The 21703-nt window shown below is 41.5% G+C and overlaps 3 protein-coding genes across 4 annotated transcripts in view; 1 reads left to right on the forward strand and 2 right to left on the reverse strand.

The window, feature by feature from the left end:
* LOC308122754 (uncharacterized protein) overlaps nucleotides 1–21703 on the reverse strand; it is a gene marked incomplete at its 3' end in the record, with an annotated part of 48536 nt that overhangs the window by 22082 nt on the left and 4751 nt on the right. The window contains exons 5-21 of the mRNA XM_080484813.1: nucleotides 21448–21608; nucleotides 21066–21307; nucleotides 5555–5616; nucleotides 4489–4651; nucleotides 4115–4383; nucleotides 3863–4008; nucleotides 3444–3774; nucleotides 3146–3308; nucleotides 2772–3040; nucleotides 2520–2665; nucleotides 2101–2431; nucleotides 1803–1965; nucleotides 1429–1697; nucleotides 1177–1322; nucleotides 758–1088; nucleotides 460–622; nucleotides 86–354 (exon numbers count right to left, since the gene is read on the reverse strand). Coding sequence (XP_080340939.1) covers nucleotides 86–354; nucleotides 460–622; nucleotides 758–1088; nucleotides 1177–1322; nucleotides 1429–1697; nucleotides 1803–1965; nucleotides 2101–2431; nucleotides 2520–2665; nucleotides 2772–3040; nucleotides 3146–3308; nucleotides 3444–3774; nucleotides 3863–4008; nucleotides 4115–4383; nucleotides 4489–4651; nucleotides 5555–5616; nucleotides 21066–21307; nucleotides 21448–21608 — 3624 coding nt within the window. The remainder of the gene's footprint in view (nucleotides 1–85; nucleotides 355–459; nucleotides 623–757; nucleotides 1089–1176; nucleotides 1323–1428; nucleotides 1698–1802; nucleotides 1966–2100; nucleotides 2432–2519; nucleotides 2666–2771; nucleotides 3041–3145; nucleotides 3309–3443; nucleotides 3775–3862; nucleotides 4009–4114; nucleotides 4384–4488; nucleotides 4652–5554; nucleotides 5617–21065; nucleotides 21308–21447; nucleotides 21609–21703) is intronic.
* On the reverse strand, nucleotides 8035–12791 carry vkorc1 (vitamin K epoxide reductase complex, subunit 1). The gene is made up of 3 exons (XM_080482613.1): nucleotides 12514–12791; nucleotides 10918–11027; nucleotides 8035–10620 (listed from the first exon to the last, which is right to left on the reverse strand). Exons 1-3 carry the CDS (start codon nucleotides 12693–12695, stop codon nucleotides 10409–10411), a joined length of 504 nt encoding a protein of 167 aa, XP_080338739.1. The 5' UTR covers nucleotides 12696–12791; the 3' UTR covers nucleotides 8035–10408.
* On the forward strand, nucleotides 14033–20629 carry mapk7 (mitogen-activated protein kinase 7). Of its 2 annotated transcripts, none has more exons than XM_080482026.1 (7): nucleotides 14033–14234; nucleotides 15654–15931; nucleotides 16023–16188; nucleotides 16450–17999; nucleotides 18093–19189; nucleotides 19336–19466; nucleotides 20264–20628. In XM_080482026.1, exons 2-7 carry the CDS (start codon nucleotides 15658–15660, stop codon nucleotides 20409–20411), a joined length of 3366 nt encoding a protein of 1121 aa, XP_080338152.1. In that variant the 5' UTR covers nucleotides 14033–14234; nucleotides 15654–15657; the 3' UTR covers nucleotides 20412–20628. The 2 variants fall into 2 exon arrangements, with proteins under 2 accessions (XP_080338152.1, XP_080338151.1); XM_080482025.1 differs by having other exon boundaries at nucleotides 14037–14132; nucleotides 20264–20629.

Raw genomic sequence — 21703 nt, forward strand, 5'->3', positions numbered from 1 at the left:
AAGATTTATATTTAACCCCACAGATGAGGGAACAATGAAGCCTTAAAACCAAGTAAACCCCAGAAACACAACACGCCACACTCACCTCCCTCTTGGACTGCACCCCAGCCAGTGACCCAGCTGTCGGTGCCATTGTTGAACACACTGTCACTTGCTGCCAGACACACTGGTCTGATGTAGTCTGTGAATGTGACTGGTGAGGAGAGTCTGAGCAGAGCAATATCGTTGTCACTGGTGCTGCTGTCATAGTCTGGATGCAGAATGATTGTGGCAACACTTCTGGAAATCTCATTTGGGTTGTCACCCTCCAGGCTCTGACGACCAAGAGATACCCTCCACCTGGACGTACTTGAACTGGAAACAAAAGATGCTTCAGGATTTCAGTTTTGAGAAATGAATGCTGCATTTCATTTAAAATACCTGAATCTCATTTTGGATATAAATATTTCAGTCACCAACCTGGAGAAGCAGTGAGCAGCCGACATCACCCACTCTCTGTTGATAAGGGAACCACCACATACATGGCTGCCAAATCTCTGCAGACTGACCTGCCAAGGCCAACTTCCAGGTGGAGCGTCCTCACCTCCAACTATCCTGTTGTTCACAGGTGTGATGCCACACACTACAACAAAGGAATAAAATAAAGGTCAATAAGAAGTTATATTAAATCATAAATAAGTCATCCTCCAGCTCAATCCCTTGTGTTCCTGACTATTGGATTATGTTAATATTAAGTATTTGCCTTTATTCTACTTACATTCTGCACTTGATAACGTAGGTGGCGACCCTGTGCTTGGAGTTGATGTCGAAGGCCTAGTAGCAGGCGTCTCTGTAGTTGTTGCAATGATTACAGGAGGTGGCAGGCCAGGACAGGTGTAGCCACTGTCAGCATCTGGCCCAGTAGAGCTGAACTGAACAAAGCCTGGCTTATCAGATTTGATGTGGGAGTTGATCCATGGCTGATAACGGGACACTCTGGAGTAGACTCCCGGCAGATTGGGCCGAGCACAGCCAAATCCAAAACTAACAACTCCAGACTGGACCCAGGTCGAGCTCTGCTTAGTCACCATTGGACCACCTGAGTCTCCCTGAATTGATAGAGATGATATGTATAAGGGGATGAAAAATAATTTGGGGGGTTGACCAGTGGAGGGAACGTTCTATACAACATTTTACCTGACATGAGTCTTTGCCTCCTGCCAGAACACCAGCACAGATCATGTTGTCTGTGATTGTACCAACTCCATTCAGACAGTTACACTGTCTATTTCCCAGAACAGGAACCTCCACTTCTTGAAGAGTTTCGGGGAATGGTAAGGACACTAGACAGGAACATCAAAGAGAAGATTTATATTTAACCCCACAGATGAGGGAACAATGAAGCCTTAAAACCAAGTAAACCCCAGAAACACAACACGCCACACTCACCTCCCTCTTGGACTGCACCCCAGCCAGTGACCCAGCTGTCGGTGCCATTGTTGAACACACTGTCACTTGCTGCCAGACACACTGGTCTGATGTAGTCTGTGAATGTGACTGGTGAGGAGAGTCTGAGCAGAGCAATATCGTTGTCACTGGTGCTGCTGTCATAGTCTGGATGCAGAATGATTGTGGCAACACTTCTGGAAATCTCATTTGGGTTGTCACCCTCCAGGCTCTGACGACCAAGAGATACCCTCCACCTGGACGTACTTGAACTGGAAACAAAAGATGCTTCAGGATTTCAGTTTTGAGAAATGAATGCTGCATTTCATTTAAAATACCTGAATCTCATTTTGGATATAAATATTTCAGTCACCAACCTGGAGAAGCAGTGAGCAGCCGACATCACCCACTCTCTGTTGATAAGGGAACCACCACATACATGGCTGCCAAATCTCTGCAGACTGACCTGCCAAGGCCAACTTCCAGGTGGAGCGTCCTCACCTCCAACTATCCTGTTGTTCACAGGTGTGATGCCACACACTACAACAAAGGAATAAAATAAAGGTCAATAAGAAGTTATATTAAATCATAAATAAGTCATCCTCCAGCTCAATCCCTTGTGTTCCTGACTATTGGATTATGTTAATATTAAGTATTTGCCTTTATTCTACTTACATTCTGCACTTGATAACGTAGGTGGCGACCCTGTGCTTGGAGTTGATGTCGAAGGCCTAGTAGCAGGCGTCTCTGTAGTTGTTGCAATGATTACAGGAGGTGGCAGGCCAGGACAGGTGTAGCCACTGTCAGCATCTGGCCCAGTAGAGCTGAACTGAACAAAGCCTGGCTTATCAGATTTGATGTGGGAGTTGATCCATGGCTGATAACGGGACACTCTGGAGTAGACTCCCGGCAGATTGGGCCGAGCACAGCCAAATCCAAAACTAACAACTCCAGACTGGACCCAGGTCGAGCTCTGCTTAGTCACCATTGGACCACCTGAGTCTCCCTGAATTGATAGAGATGATATGTATAAGGGGATGAAAAATAATTTGGGGGGTTGACCAGTGGAGGGAACGTTCTATACAACATTTTACCTGACATGAGTCTTTGCCTCCTGCCAGAACACCAGCACAGATCATGTTGTCTGTGATTGTACCAACTCCATTCAGACAGTTACACTGTCTATTTCCCAGAACAGGAACCTCCACTTCTTGAAGAGTTTCGGGGAATGGTAAGGACACTAGACAGGAACATCAAAGAGAAGATTTATATTTAACCCCACAGATGAGGGAACAATGAAGCCTTAAAACCAAATAAACCCCAGAAACACAACACGCCACACTCACCTCCCTCTTGGACTGCACCCCAGCCAGTGACCCAGCTGTCGGTGCCATTGTTGAACACACTGTCACTTGCTGCCAGACACACTGGTCTGATGTAGTCTGTGAATGTGACTGGTGAGGAGAGTCTGAGCAGAGCAATATCGTTGTCACTGGTGCTGCTGTCATAGTCTGGATGCAGAATGATTGTGGCAACACTTCTGGAAATCTCATTTGGGTTGTCACCCTCCAGGCTCTGACGACCAAGAGATACCCTCCACCTGGACGTACTTGAACTGGAAACAAAAGATGCTTCAGGATTTCAGTTTTGAGAAATGAATGCTGCATTTCATTTAAAATACCTGAATCTCATTTTGGATATAAATATTTCAGTCACCAACCTGGAGAAGCAGTGAGCAGCCGACATCACCCACTCTCTGTTGATAAGGGAACCACCACATACATGGCTGCCAAATCTCTGCAGACTGACCTGCCAAGGCCAACTTCCAGGTGGAGCGTCCTCACCTCCAACTATCCTGTTGTTCACAGGTGTGATGCCACACACTACAACAAAGGAATAAAATAAAGGTCAATAAGAAGTTATATTAAATCATAAATAAGTCATCCTCCAGCTCAATCCCTTGTGTTCCTGACTATTGGATTATGTTAATATTAAGTATTTGCCTTTATTCTACTTACATTCTGCACTTGATAACGTAGGTGGCGACCCTGTGCTTGGAGTTGATGTCGAAGGCCTAGTAGCAGGCGTCTCTGTAGTTGTTGCAATGATTACAGGAGGTGGCAGGCCAGGACAGGTGTAGCCACTGTCAGCGTCTGGCCCAGTAGAGCTGAACTGAACAAAGCCTGGCTTATCAGATTTGATGTGGGAGTTGATCCATGGCTGATAACGGGACACTCTGGAGTAGACTCCCGGCAGATTGGGCCGAGCACAGCCAAATCCAAAACTAACAACTCCAGACTGGACCCAGGTCGAGCTCTGCTTAGTCACCATTGGACCACCTGAGTCTCCCTGAATTGATAGAGATGATATGTATAAGGGGATGAAAAATAATTTGGGGGGTTGACCAGTGGAGGGAACGTTCTATACAACATTTTACCTGACATGAGTCTTTGCCTCCTGCCAGAACACCAGCACAGATCATGTTGTCTGTGATTGTACCAACTCCATTCAGACAGTTACACTGTCTATTTCCCAGAACAGGAACCTCCACTTCTTGAAGAGTTTCGGGGAATGGTAAGGACACTAGACAGGAACATCAAAGAGAAGATTTATATTTAACCCCACAGATGAGGGAACAATGAAGCCTTAAAACCAAGTAAACCCCAGAAACACAACACGCCACACTCACCTCCCTCTTGGACTGCACCCCAGCCAGTGACCCAGCTGTCGGTGCCATTGTTGAACACACTGTCACTTGCTGCCAGACACACTGGTCTGATGTAGTCTGTGAATGTGACTGGTGAGGAGAGTCTGAGCAGAGCAATATCGTTGTCACTGGTGCTGCTGTCATAGTCTGGATGCAGAATGATTGTGGCAACACTTCTGGAAATCTCATTTGGGTTGTCACCCTCCAGGCTCTGACGACCAAGAGATACCCTCCACCTGGACGTACTTGAACTGGAAACAAAAGATGCTTCAGGATTTCAGTTTTGAGAAATGAATGCTGCATTTCATTTAAAATACCTGAATCTCATTTTGGATATAAATATTTCAGTCACCAACCTGGAGAAGCAGTGAGCAGCCGACATCACCCACTCTCTGTTGATAAGGGAACCACCACATACATGGCTGCCAAATCTCTGCAGACTGACCTGCCAAGGCCAACTTCCAGGTGGAGCGTCCTCACCTCCAACTATCCTGTTGTTCACAGGTGTGATACCACACACTGAAAAACACATCAATTTTTTTTTAAACTTCAGTGGAACATTCATCAAAACAATTATTTTCATAACTACTTCTCTTTTTTCCATTGTTATATTCTTTGATATATGATCTCCGAATTACAGCAGTTCATCACAGCATCACCTTTTAAGATGACAACTATTATAATCGTTGTTTTGTGTTCTCATTGATTTCATTTCCCGTGAATTCAAGAATTAAAATCTGGAAATTTCAATAACAACTTACCATCAAGCTGAGCATACGATTCTGCAAAACACAGATTATAAATAATTTTATTTATATTGTCATACTTAAACCGTGCACTTACAACAAAACAGAGTTGAAATTTCACACAATGTTCTCCCTGAAAAAATTATCAAGATACCTAGTCTTGTTTCCTAAAACAACCTTCTTTTCTTAAAATTTCCCCACATTAAACATTGTTCTTATTCATTATTTGTATAGTTATTATATAATTATGTGACAATTATGTGATAATTATGACGATGAAGAAGATGAAGATGAAGATGAAGATGAAGATGAAGAAGAAGAAGAAGAAGAAGAAGAAGAAGAAGAAGAAGAAGAAAAGAATCATCACCATGATCATTATATTTCCCAAACCTTTTCATTAATTTGATTTGATTTAATCTATTTATTTATTTCAAATGAAGGAATGATTCAAATTAGATGAAACAAATGAAAAAATTAAAAAAATTAAAAATCTATATAAAGCCAATTGCAATATAATACACATTTGACTCGTTCGAAAATGGACAGGAAAAAGCCCAGGCTATTCAAGTCCTACCTCCATTAAACTTCTCAACACATGCATTTCAAATCAACCTTTATTAATATTTTTTCCAGCTTTTGCCAGAAACCAAGAGAAGTTTTCCATAACGAAACTCACCTGCAATCAGAATGTTGATCACCGTCAGAGCACACGTCCATTCCCTCAGTGCCATTGTGTCACTGCTCAATACTTGTGTTTCACTCTTTATATACTGGGTTTTACTTGTCACCTGCCATGAAATGTGCTCCTCCCACATGGCTCCCCACAGCTAAGATACTCGAACGTTTCCTGGTTCCTTCCCTGTTTGTCAGATCAAAGGTGAACGTAAGTCAGTTGATATCATTTTATTCAGCTATGCCACTGTAATTGTTTCATTTGTGAGAGGTAAAATGTGTGTTTGGGGTAGGTCACAGAACAAACAGATGTTGAAAATTCTAATATTGCCTTCTTCTCTCCTGACTAATTCTTGATTTGTTTTTATGACAGAATCATACAATTTTCTCAGTTTGAAGCCTCTTTGATACATATTCACTTCTGTACGAATATGAACATTAAAAGCTTGAACAAACTAGGCATTGTAGACATTTCTTACTCCAGAGTGTCAATACATGACATTTCCAGCTATTGAGAATAGCCAGTGGTGGAACATTTTTACTAGAGTGCAAACAAAGGTGTCTGTCAAGTGTCAGACAATTGCATGTTTCAGCACCTTGGCTTTCTATGAATGAGACACTGAAGTTATTTCAGGAACAAAACACTGCTTGGTTATGTCACGTCTGTTTTGTTGGGTACTTGTCATCAACTTACTATCGTTAGGAATTTGTTGTACTTCCTCGTGACTTGTTATTTTCAAAAGTACACATTTCCAGCATGTATCACGAGATTGAAGCAGGTCCCTATGCCATGTTTCGATGATGCTTTTACCTGTCACTGAATAACTAAAAGTTTGTTTATAACATCCTTCATGACAATTGAGGATGAAAATATGAGTTGGAGCTGTGCGGTGTACAGGGCAGCAAAGGTGTATTGGCTAGTGCATTGTCGCCAAACAATGCACAAGTCATCAAATATGCCACCATACGTCATAGACAGACATACTGTCAAACACGCATGAAAGATGAACAAAGGTTGGGAATTGAACGAGCGACGAATGATCCTTGTTGAACTATTAGTAGTGACTTAGCTGACGTAACAAACAAACAAAAGGACCCAGGCAGTATGAGGCAAACCTAAGCATATGTTAAGAATGTAACCTTTAGTCTCCATCCATCACTTTTGCTGTAAAAGCTAAAATATTCATCTTGACAGAAAGTAGAAAGACCTTTTCACATCCTCTTACACAACATTTCAACACAATGTAACAGTACTGTTTGCTTGGTTAATGTTTTTTCCACATTGTGCTGTGTGAAAATTATTATTATTTTTTTTTTTACAGCGAGTTTCATGCTCCCTTGGTGGCCACAGCTGTACAAACGACGATGAAAACTTGTGGAAGAAATTGAGTTTCAAAGTCTGATATTAAGGATTTGATTGAATTAAATAAAATCCATGGTATACTGTATACAACCAAGCTGGATGGATGGATGGATGGATGGATGGATGGATGGATGGATGGATGGATGGATGGATGGATGGATGGATTTACAACAAAGTTTCTAACAAAACAAAACAAAAACTAAATCTTAAACTCATATTTTTCTACACCTTTTTCACCCGCTCAGACCATTTGCAAGGATTCTGTTATCTGTTCGAGATCAACTATTATAATATAATGTAATAATAGCCACAAATATCCATGTTTGAGCACAGCAAAGTTTATAATGACAGTACATTGTTAGATTGTTTCAGAAGCTTCTGTTTTGGCTGCAGGGAGGTCTGGGTCCGGATGGGACCGCTTCTGGGTCCCCTATTCATTTATTTACTTATCTATTTATATGAGATTTAAACTGGCGCTCTAGTCAATCACATGCTGGTAACCAGGGCACTAATTTATTCCATCCCACCTTGAAATTACACACACTCAAATTTACATATTCAGAAAATTTTGTGTCTCCAACTAGACCATAAAGAAAAGAGACACACAATGGTGAGTTCAGCGCCGCCTCTTTAGAGATTCAATGAATCAACAGCAACTTTGTGAGTTGTAGACGTTTGAAATTCTGTCATTTTTGCAGCAAAATTAATGCAGTTTATAAATTATTCATTTAATGAGTAATCTTGATATTATATGATTCACATGCAAACTAAATGATGGGATTTAAGTCTCCACATTGAACTGAAAAGCAGCTGTCACTTCACTCAGGCAGAAACAAAGCCTTTTTTGTCATAAGTGAAGAAAACAACAGAAGCAGGTTTGTCATGGTGATCTGAGGGATTAAACATTACAAATGAATATGTGACTGTTTAAAGGCGACATGGGAAATTGTATCAAGAGGAAGTTGACTGTGCAAAGGGGATCGCAGGCAGACTGACTGATAAAGATTTGAGATCATAACAAAGGGATGAATGTCAGGGAAGTTATACCTGAGTACCATGTCTATTTTGAAATATTCCACATTTAAAGATCAATAAAAACAGTTTTCTATTTTTTTTTTTTTCAAAGCAATTTTATCAATATCCTTTTAGTTATACATATGTGTCTGCACTTGTGTGACTCCGACATTGGGGAACTCACATTTGTTTACGCACTCAAGGTAAAGATTTAGACTAATAGATGAGCTATTGGAGAGAGTTATGGAAGGTATTTTGGAAATCAAGCCACAGTAAATCAGTGAAACGTTATCTGGCTCAAACAAAAGTGTGTGTGTGTCCTTGTTCTTTGATACTGGTGAGAAGCTCATGTTAACATGGGGATACAATTGGAGATGCCAACTCAAGAAATCAATATCTCCTTCCTTGAAAACATGCGTGGTTATGATTATGTTGAAGTTAGGGGATGGTCAGCTACACTACTGGACATGCAAAGAACAGTTTCAGCTGAGTTTTTAGTAAATTGACCTTTACTTACTGCTCATAGTGAATTTTACCGCTTCAGCAGCCACAATGAGCATTACCTGATAACATTCACAAAGCAAGAGGAGGAAGGTAAAGGCAGAGACAGTTTGTCACTAGTCTATCACTGAGTAAACACAAGGTAAAACTCTCACCTACAAATAATATTGTAAATTAATGGCAATTGCATGTTTGTTCCTTCCTTTTTTGTCAGAGAAAACCCAGTCACATTAAATGAGTGCATGCAAACTGCACTCCTCGGGTGATTACAGTGTAAATAATTAGTATTTTACTAAATGAAACTCAGAAAAGCTCATTATTGCTCATGAAAATAAATTGAATAAATTGATCTGTCTTTCACACAAAAGATGAGTTAAATGATAATTCCTGTAGCTACTACATATTTAATGTGATGTAAAAATTGTAGTTGCAAAATGTTGTTCTCAAAACAAAAGCAAAAAACTGAACCCGCGTCAACCTTCAGCAAGCAGTACAAGTTAATCACACACATTGTGGCTTTGCCAAATGCTCAAGGCTCATTGTTCACAAAGCCAGCATCATGTGTCCACAAATCCTCCACTTCACACATAAGGATTAATGTCCCTTTGTACAACAAGAGTGTGAGTCTGCCTAATTGAGCTGTTTCATCGTTACTTTAATGTTCTCTCTCGTTTGGTCACCTTGTAAATGTGCGTTGTTGTTGTTGTTGTTGTTTTCCTTCTCGTGTGAGTTTAAATTCATCCAAAACAGCTGCTTTGTATTGAAATGAACTATTATTGTGTATTTACTACCATCTGCTGGTAGCACAGGGTAATTGTGAGCTGCAGAGCAGCACTGCTTCATCACATCTCAAAATAAATGAGAAGGTCATGAAAATGTAAACAACAAATGATGCTGCTGATTTCAAAAAGTGAAACTCAAATATCATATAGATCCATTACACACAGAATGAATAATAGCTGAAGCATTTATTTCTCTATAGTTTGATGATTGTAGCCCACAAATAATGAAAACTTAAAATTCACTATTTCAAAAAATCTGAATACAACATAAGATCCATAAAAAATTATATTTTCAACAGAAACATCAGGCTTCTGAAAAGCATGTTGATTTATATCCACTCGGTGCTTGGCTGGGCCTGTGTTTGCATGAATTACTGCAGTGGATCAACACCATGTCATCTGCTGGCCTTGGGCCTATTGCGTTTTCTGAAATCCACAGTCAACGTAGCCACTTACCGGGACATTTTAAAGCACCTCATGCTTCCTTCTGCTAACAATCTTTATGGAGATTCTGATTTCATTTACCAGCAGGACTTGGCACCTATCCACACTGCCAAATGTACCAAAAGCTCCTTCAGTGACCGTGGTGTTATTGCGCTTGATCGGCCAGCAGATTGGCCTGATTTGAAGCCCATAGAGAATCTATGGGGTTTTACGGTCAAGAGGAAGATGAGAGACACCAGACCCAACAATACGGATGACCTGAAGGCTGCTATCAAAGCAATCTGGGCTTCCATTACAGCTGAACAGTGCCACAAGCTGATCATCTGCATGCCACGCCGCATTGATGCTGTAATTCCTGTGTAAAGAGGCCCAACCAAGTATTGAGTGCATAGAAATGATCATACTTTTCAGAAGCCTGACATTTCTGTTGAAAATATACATTTTTCTATTGATCTTTTAGAATCTGGAGTAATTTTCTTTGAAAGAAGAATGTTATTCCTCTTTTATTGCTTCTGATGAGTTCAGACAAGAGATCAGGACTAAATCACAATAAACAAAAGAGTGAATATTCAAAATGTGCAATCAGAATCAGAAACACACAAAGACATTAAAAAAAGCTTCTTTGTTTAATTAAGCAAAAAAGTAGTAAACCAGGCAAAAATACTGAGGCAATGTATTTGCTTTCCAGATCCAGTGTGGCATGAAGGCAGCAGGGGAGAAAAAAAAAGGTGCTGAATTTCACAAGTAACACTTTCTATCCAGACTTTTCCTTCTTCCCTTCAACTGCACTCCTTCGTTTCACATTGGTGTACAACAAAGCAAAGTTGACGATGTATGTTGACACGCAGACCATGCAGAAGTCCCCCAGAACAAAGGCGAGTATAAATGCAAGATAGAGGGATCCAGCTACAGATACCCAGGAGGAAAACACCAAAAACAGCGCTGCTTTCCTGGAAAGAGACAGTCCTGCAAGAAAGAAACCAACCAGATGGAGGGCTTTAGTCACTTAAAAAGTATTACAACAACTACTTCAACTAAAAACTGTAATTGAAGAAATTCTATTTGGGAAATCTAACAAAAACTACCCAAACTAAAGCTAATAAAATACATTCATAATAAAAATAAGTTTATTTATTGTGATACAACCTATAGGCAAATACTAAAACAGCTGAAATGCAAGCCCAGCCACTGGTTCTCTGGATTGCAAAGGATATTTTTTGCACTCTCTTCACTGCAGTTTGCAGCGGTCACTAAGAGACTCACCCAGGCCCATCTGCAGAGTGTAAAACAGGATGCCGAGCACACTGTTGGGCTGGTTCAGCGGGCTGTCTTTGGCCGCGACAAACTGGACCAAACCAAAACCGCGTCCCCATCTGCCCAAAAAAATGAAGGAAAAAAAAGAACAAGAAGAAACAGCAAGAAAAAGAAGAAGAAAACAGGCACTTGCAGAGCGGGGATGTCAAACATAAGGTGCATGGGCCAAAACTGGTAAACAACAGAGTCCACTTTAGGTTGAGGGGAGACATTGCAACGCGTCAAATTACATAGAAAACATTGACTGGATTTTTTTTCTTGCTTGAAAGTAACTGTTACGTGTACATTATTTTCTGGCGGATTGCACTGTTTTCCTGAAGACCTGAACAAAAGCGGCATTATGAAAACTATAATGTGAGGACAAATTATTCGAAGCAGCCACGTTGAACGCTGCAAAATGGAGCCAATGGAGAACAAGAGTTTTGAACTGTTATTTGTTTTTCGCCATGAGGTACGGTTTGAAAGGGAAGGTATCGTAAACAGATATTTGGCAGAATGCAAAATTTTTCTGAATGTATTAATGCAGTAAATCCTTAAAAAGAAATGTGAAGTTGTTGAATCATTTGTATTCTGGGGTTATTATCCTGTCATTTAACTAAGTTTATTTTCAAACTATAAAGGTCAGTCTGTTAATAACTGAAAACCAAAACACAGACGTCACTCATTCTGGGTGAAAGATTGTGTTTCAACTTTTAAGTGCAGCTATCCTTTGTTATGTCATTTACGTACTTAAGAAATAAAGATGACTTACTAAGATGCAATTTGGTTCTTATTCTCTTGTTTTTACTTTTTTTTTTTTTTTTAAAGCTCGTAATCTTTTCTGACATCAAGCACATCAGCCACTGCCTAAACTGATCTGAATGAACAATGAGACACAAAAAGTAGTGTTTATGTCATTATGAGAAGTAAAATGTACAGGGTAAAGAATGTCGTAAATATAATAATTGTGTTTCGATACAGTTTTACAGAACCGGAAAAAAGCGAAATTTACATTAAACATGGACATGTTTTAAACAATCTGACATTTTCAAACAGTTAAATGTGAAAATTGAATTTCTATTTGCAGCACATACAGTCTCTTCATTTTTGAAGAGAAAACACAGAAAAAGCAAAACAGTTGCTTTGTTTTTATAGCATTTTGTTTTTATAGCATCCTGCTGAAGCATGCAAGCTTTATTCCGTAGGCTGAATGTTTTTATTAATTGATTATGTTACTCTTATCAAATAGATTTAAAGAAACAATCAAACTTGCAAAAGTAAGAAAAATTATGTCACTTTCACAACAGAGGGTTAAAATAGGGAGGAAATAATAATAACAAAACCAGCAATATCTACTGTCAGACTATTTAAATGTGTGGTATTTCGAGAGGAATTTGCAACACGTGGCAATGAGAGCAGGCGGCAACAGCAAGAAAACACGCCAAACAATCTCCGTGCATGTCTGGGACGGAACCAACTATGAACCAAACATCTGCGTTTTTACAGGTCGAGATTTGTTGATTCTGCTCAGAAACGGCACTCTCGTGTAAAGTGGGTGAATCATACCTGGAGGTAAACACTTTGGAGCAGCTCACAGACTCCCCCAGGTCGCACATCGCCCTGTAATCTGGATTACTCTCCCGGGACAGCTCGACGTGGAGCGCGTACACAGACAGAACCAAACCGAGAACGCACAGGAACGTGCGCACTTTTCTCTCCCACTTGGGCAGAACCTGAACTGCAGCCATGTGGACGCTTCTGGGTGAGTTCACCAAAAAGTAAAAGTCGCCTCAATCAGCCTCGATCTTCTCCAAACTTCCTTCTTAAATCAGGGCGACGTGGACGCAGTGGGACTCTCACATCTGATTGGTCGGCTCCAGATTTGTCACGACGGGATTGGACAGCTGTGTCCAGATGTTGAACTGAGCAAGATGTGTGTTTACTGTGTACTTTTAGTGGACTTTAGTCCGTTTGACCTTAAAAAGCACCACTGCTGTGTAAATCCTGCATGATGTGTTCTTGTGTAGTGGGGATTTATTTATGGAGTTCTATGAAGTGAAGAGGTGTTTATTGATAACAGGTTAAACATGTTCTTTTCAACATCTGGTTCTTCACTGCAAATGAGAGGAATCAACTGAATCCCGAGAAATTCAAATAATATCAAGCACACTGACATTTCTGATGTTAACATTGTGTAACGTTTGTTAGTTTTTTCCTCCGGAGAATGTAGGTTACAATGACGGATGGCAATTTCACACAAAAATTCAAACAATACAGTAAGGCAAGTGACGCCAGCTAAAATTAATTCATTCATTACTACTACTTATACTGACAATAATAATAACAATGGATACGTTAAGCACAACTCCAGCAAGCTGCATCTTCGGGTTTTCTTCTAACTCGTACTGGAAACCTCTAAACTACAGATGCAACTACATGAACTCATTTGAAAAGCCTCATATGAGTGGAGGATACTCTAATGTGCAACATGAAGCAATCAACAAAGCAACATTAACTGAACTATTGTAGTTTCATACATCGATCTTAACAGTTCACTCGTTCAACTAATGTAGTTTCTGCTATCAGTCAAGTTGCAGAATCCTGGATGAGCATTGCTGTGTAACTAACTAAACACTCTTGAAGTAACAAGGACAAGTGTCCTAATGGGTGATTTAAAAAGTCGGATTTTACTCATACAAATTCTTACAATTATAATTACTGTGAAATGCTGAAAATACATAGTTTGCTCTGAATAAAGTTGACAGATTATTATTATTATTATTATTATTATTATTATTATTATTATTATTATTATTATTATTATTATTATTATAGTGCTACAGTAGTAACACATTTTCAAGACACCAATTATTCAATCAAAGTAGAATTTCACGTAAGTTTGTTCTAAAGTGGACACTCATTAATATAGGGAAAATCGTCGCCACCCCAAAATAAATAATTAACACTAAAACAGAGACCTCTCTGTCCACAGTCACGTCCAGCCTTCGTTTCGTTGTCTTCTCCTATTGGGTAGTCTGTGTGACGTTGCAACACCTGATTGGACCGCCACATGCCATTCCAACGTAACACGGAAGTTGTGTGAGGAAGCGGCAGACAAAACAAGAAATAGTCGCGTTACTAGGGGATGAAAAACGTAAACGCGGATGTAGAGGTTCACCCGCAAGGTAATAAAGAAGCAGGTTTTGTTGTAGGAAACGCGTTGTTCGGTTATTTTCCCCGGGGCGAAAGCTCTTAACGAGCTTCGTGTGTTAACGGCAGCGCTCCAGGTAACTAGCCTACGCCCCTGCGCCAAGTGCTGAGAGCTGCCTCATTATCACGCGGCGTGTTTCTCCTGGAGACAAACCAGAGTGTCTTTCAGCGTTGTTTGTTGTTGGCTTGTTTTCCTGCCACTCACACGGAACACCAGCTGTAAGTTTAGTCGTGGTTAGACCTAAGAGCTACAGGTTTTTGGGGTACTTCCAGGCCTCCCATCAGTAAAGAGGTTATTGTGTGGATTACTCCTGGTTTCTGTCCTGTCAGCTCGGTTTCATTCACATTCAACCTTTAGATTTAAATGCCTGAATGCTCTTTAAAAACAATCGAGTCTGCTCACCTGGGCGAGCTTAAAGATACCCTGTGTAGAGGATCAGTAATGACACTTTTCAGCTTTTGGGGGCAGTAGTGAACCACTGGTTGCCTTTAATTTGGCCTTACAAAGAGATCAATATCTCGTATTTAGCTTTGTCTAGATAAGTGCTACATTATTCATTTATTTGTTTGGTGCAATAATAACACAGTCTCTGCTATATTTCCAGTCACTACCAACATTATCATGCAAGAATGAAAAATTGTCACATTTACCAACATGTTTTTATGTTATTGCTATTGTTGGTATTTGTTTTGATACTTGGTATTATTGTTCATATTCTTTTGCGACTCTCATGGCTGTCCGTTTGCTTGACAGTCATTTCAATTTCAACATTGTTGGACAAATAAGGAATGATCTTATCTTAGATTTGTGTAATTCCCAGTAACTTCAAACAAAGCAAAATATTATTCCGCATGCTTTTGTCATTTGAACAAACATGATAACAATAGTCTTGTTTTTGTATATGCTTATTAAGTCCTACCTTCTGTCCAGTCATTCTGTTTTCATCACATATTCACAAACCTAAATAACAAGTCAATAAACTGATAGATAAACAGAACTTTAAGCACTCCTCTTCATACCTGTACCTCGTGTTCGGTGTATTAATATTTAACCCACTGGGCAATTGAACACTAACCACTATTCTGCCCATCCTTATAATACATTTTAAAGAATTAAAAAGTATATATTTAAAGAAGATTACTTTGATATGTTATATGATCTATAACACTGGCTATAACTTTATTTTTTATTAGGTAGCTTTGTAACTTATTTGTAACTTCATATTTTCTGTTGTAATATACTATATGCATCATATATACTAAAGATAACAGCATAACCAAGAACTTGTTGTACATAATCAGTCAGCAATCAAAATAAAATGTGAAAACATGTGAGTGAAGCAATTCTTTGTTAAGGTTTCCAAAGGCCATAATGTGCAGATATCCCACACTCATGTAACTGAAGTTGTCTAATATATAGCCAAACAATGAAGTTAAACACCTGTAAGATGATACCAAGGAATACTTCTCACTTTTTCTTTCTTTCTTTTTTGCAGAACAATGTCAAATAAGGAAGGTGGAGAGTGTAAAAATGGGCGTCCTGTGGTATCCCCAGAAAGAATGGCCAGCGACAAAGGCAGGGAAAACCAGAGCCAGCGTGGGGTGGAGGCAACAAGCAGCAACACAGACACCAGCATGGCAGCAAAAAACTTGGCTCTGCTTAAAGCACATTCTTTAGATGTCAAATTCGATGTTGGAGAAGAATATGATATTATAGAAACCATCGGCACAGGGGCCTACGGCGTTGTTTCTTCTGCCAGAAGAAGAGACAATGGTAGGATTAGTTCATATCTTAAAATGGAAAATTATTACTGGTTGATATTGTTTTGTCTTTTTAATACTCGTTGTACGTTTACATTTTCCAGGCCAGCAGGTGGCGATAAAGAAGATCTCAAATGCTTTCGAGGTAGTGACAAATGCCAAACGCACACTGCGAGAATTGAAGATTCTCAAGCACTTCAAGCATGACAACATCATTGCCATCAAAGACATTCTGCAGCCAAACCTTCCTCACTCTGCCTTCAAGTCTGTGTATGTACCTTTATTTCCCCTGTGACCTTGTTGGCTGATGTTTATCACATACAATTCAAACATGATTGTGTAGGAATACATGTGTGTGTTTAAGGATGAGTAAACCTTTCTTGTCTTTATTTTTTACAGTGTAATTGTGTTTGCTCATGACTTTATGCATCAGGACTTTCCACAGATCCTCATTTTACTTTTAAGACATTTAAATGACCAAAGTTCTATTTTCTGTTGCCTGAATGATAAATGTCACGTTTCCACCTGTAGGTATGTGGTGCTGGACCTCATGGAGAGTGACCTGCACCAGATCATCCACTCTGCCCAGACGCTCACCCCAGAGCACACACGCTACTTTCTGTACCAGCTCCTCCGTGGCCTTAAGTATGTGCACTCTGCCAACGTCATCCACCGTGATCTAAAGCCCTCCAACCTGCTGGTGAACGAAAACTGTGAGCTAAAAATCGGTGACTTCGGCATGGCAAGAGGTCTGAGTTCACACCCCGAGGAGTCTCACTCCTTCATGACAGAATATGTGGCAACTCGATGGTACCGTGCTCCTGAACTCCTGCTGTCACTGAATCACTACACTTTGGCCATTGACTTGTGGTCCGTCGGCTGCATCTTTGCCGAAATGTTGGGGCGCAAGCAGCTTTTTCCCGGGAAGCACTACGTACACCAGCTGCAGCTGATTTTGAACGTGTTGGGCACTCCTCCAGAGGGTTTAATCGGTGCTATTAGGGCTGATCGAGTGCGCTCCTATGTTCAGAGTCTTCCATCACGCTCTGCTGTGCCTTTGGCAAAACTGTACCCACAAGCTGAACCTGATGCTTTGGACCTGCTGGCAGCCATGTTGCGCTTTGACCCTCGGCAGCGGATTAGCGTGACAGAAGCACTGGAGCACTCCTACCTCGCCAAGTACCACGACCAAGATGATGAGCCAATTTGTGTGCCGGCTTTTGACTTTGAGTTTGACAAGCTTCCAATGAACAGGGAGCAAATTAAAGAGACGATTCTCATGGAGATCCAGGACTTTCATCGAAACAAACAGAGCTGCAGTCAGAAGCTGCAGTTTAGGCCCTTGGCGAGGGTGAACGGCGGAACGGCAGCACAAAGCAGCAGCCAGTGTATTGCTCAGGCTGCAACTGTAAACCTGACGAAATCAGCGCTGGTTCCGTTGGCACAGCACCCGCCAGCAGCACAGATACAGCAGCAGATGAGAAAAGCAGAAGCTCAGCAGCAGCAAGACAACACACCAGCAGAGGGGAGCCATGTGTTTGTCAATCAGATGCAAACATTTAATAAGCCCGCGTCCATTTTAGAAGTTGCTCCACCTCATGCGACTCATAACTTACCTCACCTCACTAAAAATGACAGTGGCCCCGTCGACGTAGACATGCCCAGTGCCAACTCGGACAGCGGTCAGCCAGAGACGATAGATCTGACAACACCTGTATCTAGTCAGGATAGCTCATCAGAGACGATGAGAGACAGCGATGTACAGGAGCAGTTGACCAGCACTCGAGCTCCTCTGGGTCAAAACAGCCAGAGCCAGTCCATGGCACAGGCACCCACCACCATCACTGTAACACCAGCACAGGACATGACACCTCTACCCACCACTGTGCCTTCCCTCTCTCTGTCTGCGGCGCAGGCCCAGTCACTTTCTCAATCCCTTTCACAGTCACTGTCCAAGAATCCTAGGCCTGCACCGTGCACAGCAGAGGGACCCAGAAAAGAAGGAGCTATTTCAGAAGACACTAAAGCTGCACTAAAAGCAGCTCTTTTGAAATCAGCTCTCAGACATAGAGCCAGGGCTGGTAAGTGAAATGATTTCCCTGTCTGGTTTAATTCTTTTGAAAACGTTTCACTTTTTTAACAGCCTTCACCTGTATTCAATATGTTCCTTGCAGATGGAGGTGTCTCTGCTCTGGGCCTTGACACTGGTACAGGAGGAGGTGTCCCATCCTCCCTTTCTTCAGTTCCTGAATCACGCCGGCCTGTCACAGCCCAGGAGCGTCAACGAGAACGAGAGGAGAAAAGAAGGAAGCGGCAGGAACGAGCCCGAGAGAGGGAGAGGAAACTGAAGGAAAAGGAGCGAAGAGAAGGAAAACAAGGAGATTCACTGGGAGGGGTCCTGCTGAGCGACAATGATAAAAGCCTTTTGCAACGCTGGACGAAAATGATAGGCGGCTACAATGAGAAATGTCCCACTTCCAATAACGATGGAGCAAAGCACAAGGACTGCAACGTGAACGCACACAGAAATACAGCCGTCGGTGAGAATTTGCAAGGAGCACTGAACAACAACAACACAGACAAGGATGTGAGGAAGACTCATCCTCATGAACAGTTACTCTCTCAAGTCAAAGCGAACCAGCCAGGCGTCTTTCAGCCTCCAAGCACCCAGCAACCGTCTCTACTTTTCTCCATGAGCCAGAGGAAGACTCCAGCAGATATGGTTGTTGCTGTAAGCGGAGGGATGGATATAATGACTGTCACTGGTGGCTTTGGTAAAAACAACACACTGAAACCTCCCACCGAGAGCAACGGGCAGAGTGGCTTCACCTGCGTGGGGAATTGGAGTGTGCAGCAATTAGAGACAAGGCCACCGCAACCAAACAGGACTCCACAGCCTCCGCCGTCCAACTTTCTCCAGCCCCAAGGTCGAGTCCAAACTGATCCTCAGCCGCAGCTGCTTCCTCTAGAGAGTTTTTTGTCCAAACCTCAGACACTGAACACCCGAGAGACAAACGGGAACGTGGAGATCAGAGAGCAGAATAACCTCAACTCTCACCCTAACCCGTTAACTGTGAGGGCTGGACCACTGGAGAAGCTCTGTACGTCTGTCGGGGAAAAAGCCGGACCACAGACCACAAATACTCTCTGTGGAGCGTTAGGGGTTCCCTCTCAGTCTCATCCCAGTTTAGGATTCACAGATACTGGACAGCAGGGGCCCTCCATTGCCCCTGACATTCATACTGTAACACTGCAGCTCTCCAAGTCCCAGGTGTGCATTGTCATTTGATATGTTGGTTTACTTGTGCTGTTGTTGTGTATTATAGCTAAAAGTCGCCGTCCTCTGCTTGTCTGAATGTGATATGAAGGATACAAATTTCATGTGACCCAATGTTTCCTACGTTTTTCATCTGTCAGGTAGAGGACGTTTTACCTCCCGTGTTCTCAGTCACCCCAAAGGGCAGTGGGGCAGGCTATGGCGTGGGCTTCGACCTGGATGACCTCCTCAACCAGTCTCTCACAGACCTGCAACACTGTGACCGCGACAGGTGAGGTCTGGTAGTGGAAGGGGAGAATAAAAATACATATATCGGTCTGCTCCCATTTTACACTGAGTGACATGAGGAGGTATGTAGCTGGTATCCGATGTTATTTCAGAAAATGTGGAGAAATGTGTATAATTTTTCAATAATGTCTGTGATATTGCAACTAAAAAAAGATTTCTTAGCCTGTCGCATTTATGTTCTTTCTGAATCATCACGATAAACACCTGGGATCAAGTGGAAAATTCCAAAATGTCCACATATCTCATAGATCACTTCTTCAAAGAACTTAATTGCAATACACAGAGGACATCATTTTCTGTTTTGTTATTGTTTATGTGAGCAGTTAAGCGCCATGAATGACACAAGAATAAATATACAACGAAAGTTGGATTTTGTAAATCAAGAATTGGGTTTCCTTTTCTCAAGGTATGAGGCTTTAGGATTTATTATCCTGCAGTGTTGACAGTGTGCTCACCTCAACTGGTCAATACATCTTAAGCTTGATAGATTAACGCTGCCATGTGTCTGTAGGATCCTAATGTCCTGGAGCAATTTTAAAATCTGTATTATTAAATTTTTTTTATCTTAAGTTAGTTAAGTGCAAAGTCAGATCTCCGTCATTTTAAAAGTGGACTATGATGCTGACTTTAACCACCTTCTCAAAGCAGCGTTTTTAACAGACTTCTACAAAACAACACGGTTATATTTAGTTTTTAAAATTCACAAATGGCAACAGACACACCCTCCCGGAACATTTCACATTGTTGTCCTTCATGTCTTCTTGCGTTTTCCTCCTTCAGCTACGACTCGGCCCCTCTCTCAGCCTCCCTCTTATCTGATTGGAGTGAAGTTCACCGTATGACTCCGGCGGATCTGGAGTCATTGCAGCAGGAGTTGCAGCTCGGCTCCCCCATGATTCTCTCGGATACCATCCCCCCTGATGCCTGACTTACGCTTTCCTGTAAGACGACACAGATTTGTGTAGCTTTTTTTTCTAAACACAATAAAATCACGAGGGAAGATCCTCTTATCTTAATAATTTAATTTAAAAGCGAGCTTTTTTAATCGGCACTACCAAGCAGTTTTTTTTTTGTTTTTTTTTAACCACGACATGCTGTGCTTTCATAATAAAGAAAACTGTCACCACCAGTCTATTTGAAAAGTTCCTCTGTGTGTGTGTGCGTGTACGATTGTCTCTTTGCGACCATTTGGACAGCCGTCCAGGATGCAATTATTGCATGTTGACTTCTAAGAGTTGAACAAGTTAAAAACACTTGAAATTAAAAAGTACAATATGAAACATGTTACAAGTTGACAACAGCAGAGACTTTATGGGTAACTATAACAATTTATTTGAAATGCAGAAGACATTCTATGTTCATGGTGCTTTAAAATACAAAACCTATCAAAACTATTTTCATTCAAATCTCATAATGCAGAGGTATCCTTAAATCATAAGATAGTTACATCGCATGGCTTCATGTGCATTATGGATACAGCTAACAGATTTAGTTTAGGACACGTTGCATCAGACATTTACACTTGATCTCATGAGTGCAGGATTTTACGTGTTGTGTTTTCATGAGGTCTCATCTTTGTAGCAGCATCAGCAGCGAGGACAGACAGCTCAGAAACACGGCCGTGCTCCTGCACCACTTCTGATGGGCTCGGCCGTGCAGTCGGACCATCGGCACTGTGCTCTTCAGGAAATCCGTGAAGGTGGTCAGTCTGGCATAAACACCCGGTTTGTTCTTGCGAGCACAGCCCAGTCCAAAACTCACCACCCCGGCCTGGACCCAGGTCCCATTCACCATCTGGCAGACCAGGGGCCCTCCAGAATCACCCTGAGAGGACGACACAAGCACATGCTCAATTATCGGCCTTCAAATGGGCTGCCTCATAATACTCCCAAGTTTCTTTCAGTGCAGCTTGTTCGTGTTTGTGTGAATGTAAACAACAGAACAAACAGCCGATCCAACAGTACCTGGCAGGAGTCTTTGCCGCCCTCCGGGTATCCAGCGCAGATCATGTCATACAGGATGTCTACCTGCTCCGACGGGTCTGTTTGGTACATCGCCTGACATGAACTGTGGGAGATGATTGGCACCTTGACTTCCTGCAGAGTCCCGCTTCCTGCCAGAGGCACTGAAGACAGGTGGTCAAGTATGATCGTATTTTATAAGATAATCCGACTAAAGGACAGTCATCCAAATAATATGAATGTAATGCAAATGCATACA

The sequence above is a fragment of the Lipophrys pholis genome (genome assembly GCF_963383615.2).
Source record: "Lipophrys pholis genome assembly, chromosome: 1".
NCBI lineage: Eukaryota > Metazoa > Chordata > Actinopteri > Blenniiformes > Blenniidae > Lipophrys > Lipophrys pholis.